Below are 12,939 nucleotides of genomic sequence, written 5' to 3' on the forward strand. Positions count from 1 at the left end.
TTTTGCTTACAAGACTTTTGAAGACTATAGAAAGGAAAGCTTTGCCTCCAGGGTGTCGTATCACAGAACTGGGTACTTAAACTCAGTGCAGCTGTCTCTAATTGAACTATGGAATCAAAACTAAATTTGACAGCATCATCACAAAATATGGCAGCAAATTGCATCAGCACACTGAACCAAATTTATTTACAGCAGAAGTTTTTAAATCTTTATATGCAACAGTGATAGTGATTTAATACTAACTTTTCTGTCACAAAGTTTTTAACAGATGTACCTTTCAGGTGGAGCTCTCTGCATTTCCTCGGCTTTGTTTAACCCAAGCTGGAAATCAAAAGGGATAAAAAAAAATACCTGCCAGTTTTATGTGATAATTAAACTTTTTTTGTGTTAATAGAAAACTGCGTGACAAAAGTGGAATAGTGTTGTCACCGGGAGACATAAAAAGGAGACACCGCCTGGGCCGATGCTTTGCTGAGATGTCTGTCTCAAATCATGCCGTATAATTGTGTTGTGGTTGATTTTATTTCTGGACATAATCAAAACAAGGACTGAGTTGAATAAAACCTGGTGGCCTGCAGAAATTATGCTAAAAATGAATTTATCATGTACACATGGTGTATAGCCCAGCAGCGAGGACAGAATCACATCAAACTGCATTTTAGTTTTGCCGGTGGTTATGTTGTCATCTAACCACGACTTGCCTGAGTGCTCCATCTAAACATCTAACTGAGAGCTTTCCGGTCTCATCCATTGTGAAGTTATAAAGAGGAAACAAAGTTGCTCTTTGTTGATGGATATTGATTGGATGAGAGCGGCCTACATCTGTATTTACTCTGGTAGTTACCCACTCTGACGTTTAAGGTGAATATTTCCAGACAAGAACAAAAGGGTCATGACAAAGAAAAGGTAAATAATTCTCAAAAACATTATGACCAAGGTCATTTACTTAGCGCTAGTCACTGTTATTTTTATGGAACCAGTTTTCTTAATATACTAAAAGGGCTTCAAAAGATGTCCAGTTTTGGTTGAGAAGAACTCCTGTGAATGGGTTGACATGACCTAATGAGGAGGAGTCTGCACATTAGACACCAGGTTTAATAGCCATCTTTAGGAAATACCCCCACAAAGTCTCATGCCTTTGATTCTAAACATTGAGGAAGTATAACACCTCAAAGGAGTGAATTAGTTTTTAAATTTCACACAGCCAACAGTATAACTCAATCAAGAATGTGATGAAGAAGCAGAGTTATTCTTACTGTGGCCCTTCTCCTGGTGAGAAACTATTTGGTCTGTCCTCAAAGTGGTCACTGGTCTTGGACAGACTTGTGGCAAACCCAAGGTCTTGGTATGAGCAGAGCCGACTCCCTGACCCCTGTAATTGAGATGCAGGAAGAATACTGCATTCGTATCAAATGAAAAACTATTTTAACGCAGACAGGAGAAGCCGTTGCCAGGGAAAATAAGTCGATTGAGGAGTTGTCTGCCCCCTGTGGTTTAAGTGGTAAGACCTGCTGTCCAGTCTATGATTAGATTGAACTTGCTCTAAATTAGCTCAAACTTGCTGCAGAGCAATATGCCCTGCATCAAGCAGTGCTGACAACCCACAGATATGTGCATGAAAAAAAAGAGGAAGGGGTATTCACCGTTTGACAGAATAATCACGGGAGAGGCAGCTCACCGTAGGTCAGCTTTGGCTCTGAGTGCAGATTGTCAGTAGAGGAAAAAATGTTAGACAATCTGACCACATTTTTTCCCTTTGTTCATTGAGATGGACATGACAAGTCCAGGCTTCATCCCACCACCGAATAAGACTTTTGGCCCCCGACATTGCGCCGTTGCCATGAGTGCGACTGCAGCTTCAAAGCAAGTCACATGTCAGCTTTTGATCTAAGAATAAGCAGGGGCATCTAAAATCCAGTGGTCAAAGTACAGTTCACTCATGTTTGTGTTCTGAAATGAAGGATGCTGGACATCCATCCTCACACACAATCTCATAATCTGTCTGCACACACTGCAGCGTGCACAGAGGAGTTACAAGATGAGTAATGTAAGAAACATTTTGAGCGTCCGTAAACATAAACCATTTAATCCAGTAAAACCATTATCTCATTGACGCATGCAGTTGTTTTTAGAAATAATTATGCTCGGTAAACATTTCTCATGTTTGTCCACTTGGGCTGGCAAATCACTATTTACAGCATATAAACACTGTTGTGCGAAATCATTGGATCCTAGCTTCCTAACATGTTAGCTGTAATACAGTGCAGGCTTTTGAGTGCTAAATCAATCAATTTCAAGTGGTTTAATGCTGCAAATGTAAAATGGCTCTTTGACTGTTTCTGATGAAGAATAAAAGAAAAAGTGTGTCACACAAATTTGATGATAAGATTTAATTAATTTTTTCCCTTTGCATCCTATCATGTCAGAGAAGTTCCATTGTGTTGCTCAGAATATATGAACTCACATGGAGTCATGAGAACTGCACAGGGAAGTTCAAGCTTACCCTGCTGATCATAGTGAAGAGACACCCAAGGTTTTATTCACAAATCTTCTCTGAATTGGAGTTCTCCTCAAAGATTATGGGTCAGATAACCATGACACCTTCACTTTCACTCAGGACTAAAGTAAGAGAAAGAAGGAGCAAACCTAGAGGAGTTCTCATTGCAAGGAGGCTGAAAAGAAGAGAAAAACAGAAGGAAATCATTCATGGTTCATGACAGAAGATAAGAAAACATCTCAGAAGAATGAAAAAAAAAAGGTCTGAGGAGGAGAGGAAAGAAAGGACAATAAAACACCTTATCTTTGTTCTTCAATCTCAATCTTTTATCTGATGCTTGCTCATTAATCGTGCTGATATAGACGCATTACCAGACTTATTCAATGACACAGGGACATCTGTCGTGCTTTACTCAGGACGGCGCTACCCCAGAAACTCAGATTCTCAAAAGCTCAAGAAGGAAGTTAGAGGATGTGCTATAGCTAACAGACACACTAACACAGAGTTCACTGATAATAATCAACGTGCAGATAAATGTCAGACCCATGCTCTGACTGCACCCGTACAGTTTATTTTAGAAAGAATTTAAGCTGAACCACGAGAATTTCACCATTACTTCCATTATAAGTTCTTGCAGTTCCCTCTTGAGCTCTATTACTCAGTTCACTGTGCATTTTTTGTGGTTGTTACAGATTTATACTCCTTTAATCATCACTCCGTGCATACTGGGCAAACCTCAAGGTTAGGTCTGTACATTATATTCATAAAATGAAATATTTATTCACATTAATACATTTCAGGGCAAAACTATTTTCTATATGTTGCTTCAGTTCATTGAGGTTTGCAAGTATTTGTTTGTGTGCAGCTTTCTTGAAATCCAAACAGCATATCTGTTGGTCCACAGCATAAATTAATTTCCTTTTTTTCCATTTATCTTTTTTTCAGCCATTCTGTTGTGGCCTTGCTACTGTGCTTGAGATCATTTTAGTCTAGCTTTAGCTCACATGTAAAGCAGATTGCCTCACGTCTGACTCCAGAATACTATGGTACATATGTTAGTCTAAATGACTGCAAGGTTTCCTGGTCCTGTGACTGCATAACACACTGACAGTTGCCATGAGGCATTTGTGTCGATGTGCTGTGTTTGGTTTTTCATGTCTGCCCAAAGGACATTTATCCAGAAGTTTTTGTGAATCTTAATAACCTTATCATGCTGTCATGTTCGTTTTGGAGACTATAGGCTTCCTCCTGGCCATCCTTCCAAACAAGCCACACTTGTTCAGTCTTTCTTTAACTGTACAATCATAGATTTTATGATTTAACTTACTAACTGATGCTAATAACTAAATAACATGCTAACTGATGGTAATAGCTAAACTTTGGGTGAGTTTGTTGCGCAATCCCATTTTGGGAAGATTGTCAGATATTGTAAATATTTTCACTTTAAGAATAATCTTTATTATTGCAGAATGATTTACTCATAATTTTTGGGAATTAGCCTCTTCAGAGACTGATGCCTCTTTGTGGATGATTGTCCTCCTTGACTTTGTGTTATCACACATTTTGCCAAACTGCCTAAATGGCTGTTTTTATATCAGTGCTAACCTTATTGATGATTACTTCATCAGGTAATTGTTTTTGATCAATTAATTTTAGAATTAATTGTCTCTGATCAACAGTTCTTAACCGCTATTCTTCCTTTCATTTTCTTGGAAGCAGTAAGTGTTTATTTAGTGTTTTTCACACACATTTGTCTTATTTAGACAAGTAATGACACATGATGTCATGTGTAAGGCTTTTTCTTTTTTTCTGCCTGTAATAGCATTTCTGATTATACGATTGACATGTAGGAAGTGTTTTCATATGTTTGTTATGCAAATACGTCCGTCAGCTGCCTCGCTAGCCCTCATAATAAACTGGTGGGATCGCACTTCATTAGCACAGCTATCACATATCATAATAACAGCAATTTGTTAAGGCATCAGGAAAAACAAATATTATATCCTGATGTGAGAAGAGAGGGAGGTGTTGTCCTCTGAAGTTAATGAGGATGTCACAGCTGCCAGTCCTAAAATATGTAACTAATTATCATAAGAATATTCTTGCTGCTTTCGCACATGCCAAGATCATTCTGCAGTGATCTTCCTGGGATACACTGAGATATTTGGATAGTTTACTTGCTTTTTTTCTTTTTCTTTTTGTGTGTCTGTGTGTGTGTGTCTGAGATTTCCCATTTGCATTTATTTCTTTTATTCCTCAAGACCATGTGGAGTTAAAGTTCAGTGTTTTTGATGCATAATTAGCAAACATAATTGGTATGACATGGATGGTATCCCTGATATTTTCTCATTTCCTTTCTGGTGGCTTTCATCTGTCCACGCCTCAGCAACATAGTGCCATCTAGTGTGCTTTGCAACGAGTTGCATCACCAAGGCTGCTCAACACAATTGGACTATTTATTCCCTCTGCAATGCTATGAGAGGGAGACTTTTCCCAGAGGCATATTTATTGTTCTGTGAAGAAAAAAGCTCTTCCACTTTTAAACTTTTCATTTTAAATATCAAACATTGACAGTCTTTTGAATTAGTCAATCTGTCATTTTATTCCTACCAGATACTTCTTACCATTCCTTCTCTATCTGAGACTTGTCAGTCTGTAAAGACTGCATGTTTACTATGGTTTGTTGAAAAGCTGAATTATTATGTTGATCAAAGTTCATTCCATTTGTACGATGAATACAGTTAAAAACCTCTTTTTACATAAAAGTCATCTCAGCTTGTGCATGGAAATATCTGGAAGAAATAAACCGTTTATTTATTTTCAGCTGCCTGCCACATGGCTTTAACATGCTTAATTAAAGTGCTAATCTAATATTTGCATTGCTAAAAAATCTGACATTCCCTATTGAGTTCCCTCTTTTCACCACCTGGCTCTGCCAACAGATCCTAAGAAAAACTGTGAATCTCTTACTTGTTAAACTAAACTTAATGTATGAGGTTTAGTCAAACATTGCCAGTCAGTCTCTTGTATTGAAAGCAGCCTTGACCCTCTGGGCAGTATCAGAGCTGCTGAAGTGCTTTGGCATCAGTGTGACAGGATTAACACATCAAAAGCAGTGTCGGGGCCTACAGCAGCGTCACACAGTCAGTACAGCACCTTTCATGTTCTGCTCAGGTTCACTACAATTTCACGTAAGCCAACAGCAAGTCAGACAGAAAAAGATAATGGGGCCAACCTGCTGCTATCACGCTTCCCCTCAGCTTCAGTGAAATATGTCAAATTCTGTGTGTTTGATGAAAGATTTGAGTTCAACAGGCTCAAGTCAGGAAACGATATCTGACTTTGTCACATGGCCAGGATGCAAAGGAACATTTAAGTCTGACATTCAACCTGAAATTATTGCTGCAAGCCGGCATGGTCTTACTTTTCATGATGCAAACAGCGGACAGTCAACATGGAAGAAAAATGAAACCCAAGTAGTCTAAGAGTTAAGCTGTATATCGGGGCTACGTTCAAAGAGTATCAATACCTTTGCTATGATGTGCTACTAAAAGAAGACGGCGTAGTTTTATAACAATTTTGCAAATCAGGTGCATTCTCTGTAGCAGGTTAAAGCAGTTTGAACATTAATAACTAAAATGCTCAAATATACCTGCAGTTGCTATATCCTAAAGATGTGAATGATGTATTTCTGTGCTTAGCTTCTCAGTTTTTACAAGAGTATTTTATAGTTCCTGTTGTTTACTGCTTTGCAGGCTATAAATAAAGGAAGAGGTGCATAAAGGGCTGTCATTACTTTTAAAAGAAAAGACTTTTATTAGGGCTGCACGGTGGGATAGTGGTTAGCACTGTGGCCTCACAGCAAGAAGGTTGCTGGTTTGATTCTCGGGGCAGGGTTTGGTCAGTGGCCTTTCTGTGTGGAGTTTGCATGTTCTCCCTGTGTATGCATGGGTTCTCTCTGGGTACTCTGGCTTCCTCCCAATGTCCAAAGACATACATGTTAGGTTAACTGGTTATTCTAAATTACCTATAGGAGTGAGTGTGAATGGTTGTTTGTCTCTGTGTGGCCCTGCGATGGACTGGTGAGCTGTCCAGGGTGTAATGAATTGATGTTATCCCTTGGGCTAATTGTCATCTTATTAGGTATTGGGCTATTAGTTACCTTAGTATCCAAGGAGGTTACAAAATGGGAGATTACAGATAGTGTTACATGTTCTTTATTTCTGTTGTTTTCATTAACTGTGTAATTCTGTAAAAAGGATTTTTAGGCTCTGCAGAATAGAGTAAGGAATGATGTAAAGTTAGCTAAAGAGAAAATCAATATTTGGAAGGACCATGCTCTCTCCTGAGTCCTTGCTTCTTTCAGAAATTTCCCCATTCTCTGTGGGTGACTCCGTTTGCCTCCTCATATAATCCCACTCAAACTATGTAGTACATATGCCATCTGATACGGTTGCAGACAAGTTTTCTTTATGATTCTGACAATATCTTTCAAAATATCCTCAGTGATCCATCCTTTTCTATATTTGGATCATTTGGATATATTTGTATTTGATCTACTCTCTGTGGGTACTATGTATCTCTGTGTTGGTCCATCATAGCGTCTACACAGAGACAAACAATAAATCGTGCTTTTTTTACTCATTCCACTGAACACCAGTAAACCTAACACACACACACTTGTGGAGGGACCGACACATGCAGAGGGAGAATATGCAAACTTTTACATGAGAAACCAAATATTTTAAATCACTAAAACCTTTGCACACTACAGTGCAGAAATTCCACAAATGCTTTGCTTTTTCCTCTTGTCTAACAATCCCCTTCTTTGTTTTAGGTGGTTGACATAAAACAGAAACTGAAGATGTCCAAGAAATTTTGGTCTAACCTACCTGAGGCGATGTGTGTTGAGGACAGAGTAACTGCAGGAAATGCCAGTGATGGGGAGTGCTGGAATGGACACACCAAGGGCAGGTAGGAGCAACAGGGCCCCAGAGCCGATGAACGCTTGCACAAAGGCTTGCTTATAAAGTCTAACGCGCCTGATGTTAAGCAGTCTGACCTTTGCATTAAGAATTAGGTTGTTTATTTTCACTAACCTAATCTCCATTGTGCAGGAGCTTGGCATACCTTCATTCACCTTAAAGCAGGGTGGCTTCTACCTAAAGCTGGATGTTGTTGTGTACACAACCGTTTACTATGTTATAGTGTTATTACAATGTTTTATTTGTTTTTGTAGAAAAAAAAAGAAAGGGGGGGGTTATTGTCCTTTAGAATGTGAAGCCAGACTTCTCAGACAGCCCACATCTGCTTCATCAGTCAAAGTAAATTGATATGTTCACTCTCCTTACTCAGAATACTGGTTGATAAAAATAATTTATTGCCTTTCACCACTAATGATGCAAAATAGATATTTTACTAAATCTGATCTGATCTGATGTCACAGCAGGAACTGGAAAAACTAGTCCATGCCTTTTTTTTCATAAAGAAAATCAGCTAGATACCTGCAGCTAATTCAGAACGCTGCTGGTCGAGTCCTGACCAAAACCAAGAAAATGGACCACATCAGTCCAGTTCTGAAGTCTTTACACTGGTCTACAAAGCTCTGAATGGTTTAGGACCAAAATTCATCAGAGACCTCTTATCCTAGTCTGAACCTACCAAACCCCTCAGGTTTTATTTAAATCCACCTGCTCTCAGCTGCATTTCTATCTAATGTTATTTCCTTTTTCTTTCTTTCTTGTGTTAATTTTAAATAATGCTTATTTTCTTATGTTTTAATGTCTCTGTAAAGCACTTTGAATCACCCTGTTGATACACACAAACTAGCCTTGCCTTGCCTTAAAAAGATGCAGCTCCTGCATTTTTTTTTCTTTGTATGATCAACCAAATGAGTCAGAGTAAAAAATGTAACCTCTTTTAACGCAGAGATTTCACAGATTCACATAACCTAAAGGGATCTGAGTTTGTGGGAAAACAAGACACTGTTATGTCAAATGGTTTGTGGAATGCCCTCACATGACCGCCTGCAGCTTATTCATCAAACAGAACTGCTAAAAGGCTCTGTGAGAGTTAAATTCGTAAAATATGAGTGAAATTAGCCCACCCCTCAGTCGCTCCCCTGACATAAACCCTTGATGAAAAGTCTTGGCATATCAGCCAGTCGAAAACAAATGAGCATTTTAGGAGCTGTCTTAAAAAATAGTGTCAGAAATGGTATCATATTTGTTTTCTCATCAAGGTATTTTCCTGAAGTCCAAAAAGATGGCCTAACCAACCAGGTGAATAACCCTGAGGTGTCTGTTGACATCACGCGGCCCGACACCATCATCCGTCAGCAGATCATGGCTCTCCGGGTGATGACCAACAAGCTGAAAAATGCCTACAATGGCAATGATATCTACTTTCAAGACTCAAGTAAGTTATTTGCCATTTTTTGCCATGCACACAAATGTGTCAACTTGCCACTTTTTTCCCTATCTCAAGGCAGGAAATGTATTTTAGTGATGCCCTCAGCACCCCATGCTTTCAAGTTCATGCTTTAGTCTAACTCATGTTACTTACCCTTGAGGCAGAGGTACTCACCATCAGTAAAGCCTTAAGAGGTACTGAAGCTGCAAATAAGCAACAATGGCAGTGTGTAATGTACACAGAAAAAAATAAAACTGCAGGCATCACACCACCTGTGCTAGAATCCACCTTAACATTGTCAAACCAATCACATGAAAAATATAGCTTTTTTATTGAACAAATGTGCATAAGTAATGAATAATAGTGACATTGGTATTTTGCCATTTTCTTAATTTAATCCAGATTATCTGATAACAACAGAAACAACACAACTAACATTATTTACATTTATGCATATTTATGCTATAGTGTTTATGAACATTTAGAAACACCACAGAATGAAATGTCTATCAAAACAGGAAATTTTAAAAAATCTGTTTCACAAAAATAGAAAAAAAAAAAGTTTTTCAAAAAGTGTGTTGTACCACAAAAAAGACCCTTTTCAAAGTTTTGCTCCTGTTTTACCAATTTCTGCCAATCCTTCTTTTACAAATGTAATGTGAAGCATATTTTGCCACCTTTTGTAAACAGCTTATTCACTCTAAACAAATGTGGAAATATTCCTGGGTTTTTAATGTCTGTATTTTTCGATAATTGCACACATACCTCTTGGCAATCCCCTCACCTTTAGAGGAGACACAGTACATTAAACAAATTGCTCAGCAATATTTGCTCAGATTTGAAAATTAGATGTGTTGAATTCCAGCTCACCTTTTTACAATCCTTCTGCTTGTTGTTTAGCTTTGGTCAGGTACAGTGAATTTCTGATGATATGTAGAAAATATCTATAATCTATAGCTAGTTTATTGATGAACATCTTAGATTAAGTCAATGAGCCTGAAATTCCTCATTAAAAATGATAAAAATGAAGGGCACAAGGGATTATTTTTTGCTAATATATTGCTGTGTATGATTAAGGAACATCTTTTATCTTTATGACTTAATGTTACACAAATATTTTTATTGTAGAGTTGAATCAGTAAGTTAGGTATGGGTTAGAATGGTTGGATTGGTTGAGTTTTTAGTTTGTTTATGTGACTCTGCAGCTGCACTGATGTGTTCCTTTGTGTTTTTTGCGGTGTTGTAGGTGACGAAGGCAGTGGCTCAGGCAGTGGCAGCGGCTGCACCGAGGTCTGCCCCACAGATATGGACAGTGCTACCACTGAAATCCCAGTGGTCAGAGCTGATCGGAGCGGGCCTTTAGAAGGTTCCGCCCAACTCTGTGCACCCTCTGTAGCCCTGCCAACAGTGGTGGCCCTCTCTGTCCTCGCTCTTCACCGACAATGGAGATAATACCGGAGCAACACGCTAAATATGGACAGCAGGGTTTCCTTTCCTCTCCTCTTCCACTTTTTGTATTCTGGCAAATCGGAGCTACAGTCAAGCAGACGGCACATCAGCGTCCGGCCTTGATGCTGGAGGAGTCTGCTCTGAGAAAGAGAGTAGTCATGCATCATGATTTCCCACTTTCCCAAAGATCATGCAGTGCCACCCTAAGACTTGATATTTTATGGCATCATTCACCATCTAATGACAATGCTAACCCAACAAACTCTGCTTCAGAGATTAAAAAAATATAAATACTTCTTGCACATGTGGCAGGTATCAGTGTAGGTCTCCAAATGACAAAATGAAAATTAAAGAGCACTTTGATTCTTTTGATTTTTTTTAATGCGAAACAAATGTGTTTAAAAAAATGTCAAGAATGTGATTGTTTGATGCACCTGAAAGAGCTTCAGTTAAATAAATGTTATATTTTAAAAGAAAATACAATGATCTAAATACCAGACAATTTGGGATCAAGTGGTTTTGTACCTAAAGTTCAATTGAATTCTTGTACCATTGTTATCAACTCATTGCCAGTTATTAATTTTGATGCAATGCAAAATCTCACCACAATTTTCATTTTATTTTGTTTTTCTTTTTAGATCAAATGCAGCCACTGAATTGTGATTCTTTTATTTTTCTTTTACATCACAATAATTGCAGTACTGTTTTGCAAGATTTTAGGTCTACTATCATAGTTTGATCCTGGGTATGCACAGCCTTTTAGCTAGTAGCTGAAACTGTTCAGCAGTTGCCTTGTGCTAAAGCTCAATCTAAAAGCTACGATACGGTTAACGCTATATACCCATTTGCCTTGCAGCCAATTCATTATCTGTGAAATACATGCAAAGTAATCTCATATTATGAAGTCTCTACGCTTTGCTTCAACTTGCACACATACAAAAGATTATTAAGTAGTTTTTCATATATTTTGCAGAGAAAGTACCACCAATATTCAGATATGCAACTGTATCAAAATGATGCTGGTTCTACTGTGGGTTGGATGTCCTAGTATAAAATTGAATGCATCCAAGAAGAACTAAATGCTTTATATTTTCTAATTGCTTGATAAAACCAGAAGTGGTTGAAGTTAAAAATTCTGATTCTGATTAATGGTAACTCGGCATGGGTTCCCACTAAACATCATGTCACAGAATCACTCAATTATATAACTCAAAGTACTCTACAGGCATACTGCACAGTCAGCAGGTGGACGTCAGTATATTGTCCTGTGTATTATCTGTAAACGTACATGCACAATTTACACAGTGTTTCTACATAAATTAATAGTGATTGGGGCCTATCAAGCTTTGTGCAACGTTCTCAAATCATACAGCAAATGCTCAGATAAATACAGCAGCATCAGCACATACTGTAACAAAATGTGTTTGCTACTTCTGCACTTATTTTGTGACTATTATCACAGTTTTGAGAATAACGTTGGTCAAATGAACACTGTTGCTCATAAATATACATACAAACCACAATTGTTAAGAGGTGTGGGAATTATTAAGAGCTGCAGCAGTAAACAACACACAGTGGTTACTGGGGATGCAAAGAAAGAGTCCCTAAATTTATCTGGAAAGCTTGAACGCTTGTGGCTGCGGCACAGACAGGCTTGAAGCCGACCACAGTCACCTGTGAAATGAGAATCTGTGGAGACTGGACAGGGCTGAATGCTTCAGTGAAGCCCCTCAGTAGAGCATACTTACAGAGAATGTGAGAGGCCTGGCTCTGCTGAGGGAGGCGGACAAAACCAGCCTGTATGTACATCCACTGTTCTCTGTGAGCCCCACAGGTCTCTAACCACCAGGCCAGCTCAGCTTACATATCCACAGAATTATCCTGTATTATGCCCTCAGCAGTATATCAATAAATATTCCTTTATTGCTTTCAAGTATGCATTTGCATCCACAAAAAAGTACCAAGAGAATGTCATGGTTTCATTAGATTCTTTATTATGACTTTTGATCTCACAGGATGCCCCATTTTTTATGTTTTGTATCATTTACCTTTTAAAAATGTTGCAATAAAATGATGAAAATAGATGTCTGGTCAGAAAAATTATTAGAAAAGTTGAATGAGCAGAAAAGTATTTCATGTTCCTTTTTTTTTTTGTTTGTTTTTTAACAATTAATGCATTGCTGTATGACATCAAATCTTACATAAGTTCATTTTATTTAAAGCTTGAATATAATATCAAACTGGGGTGAAGAACTAGTTGAGCAAATATGCCTTACTGTTTTTCAGTGCAATTAAAATGATTGCATCTGTGTTTTGTTACTGTTCTTGAAAATAAATTGTTATTACAAACATTCCAATAGTTTTGTGCACGTGGTAATTTTGTGAAATGATACAATTAAAATATAGTCATGTATTAGTAGAGTAATGTAGTTAAAGCTTACATTTATTGGATACATTTTTATTCAGTTGATCATTCAAACACTTCTTTAGATTCATTTCTAAAACACTCAATGACATTCAGTTGTATCCTCAATGTTTTTGTCGTGCTTCACAGTCGAGCTTACATTTACCGACTGCTGCAC

General features: G+C 38.0%; 1 protein-coding gene across 2 annotated transcripts in view; it reads left to right on the plus strand.

The window, feature by feature from the left end:
• The window catches only part of LOC306767005 (glypican-6-like), an 86,977-nt gene extending 74,090 nt beyond the window's left edge, over positions 1–12,887 (plus strand). For both annotated transcript variants that reach the window (XM_079254892.1, XM_079254893.1), the window contains exons 7-9: positions 7,335–7,471; positions 8,739–8,914; positions 10,155–12,887. In XM_079254892.1, coding sequence (XP_079111018.1) covers positions 7,335–7,471; positions 8,739–8,914; positions 10,155–10,360 — 519 coding nt within the window. In that variant the 3' untranslated portion in view covers positions 10,361–12,887. The remainder of the gene's footprint in view (positions 1–7,334; positions 7,472–8,738; positions 8,915–10,154) is intronic.
• The last annotated feature ends 52 nt before the right edge of the window (positions 12,888–12,939 follow it).

This window comes from Telmatherina bonti (genome assembly GCF_933228915.1).
Source record: "Telmatherina bonti genome assembly, chromosome: 15".
In the NCBI taxonomy this organism is placed as follows: domain Eukaryota; kingdom Metazoa; phylum Chordata; class Actinopteri; order Atheriniformes; family Telmatherinidae; genus Telmatherina; species Telmatherina bonti.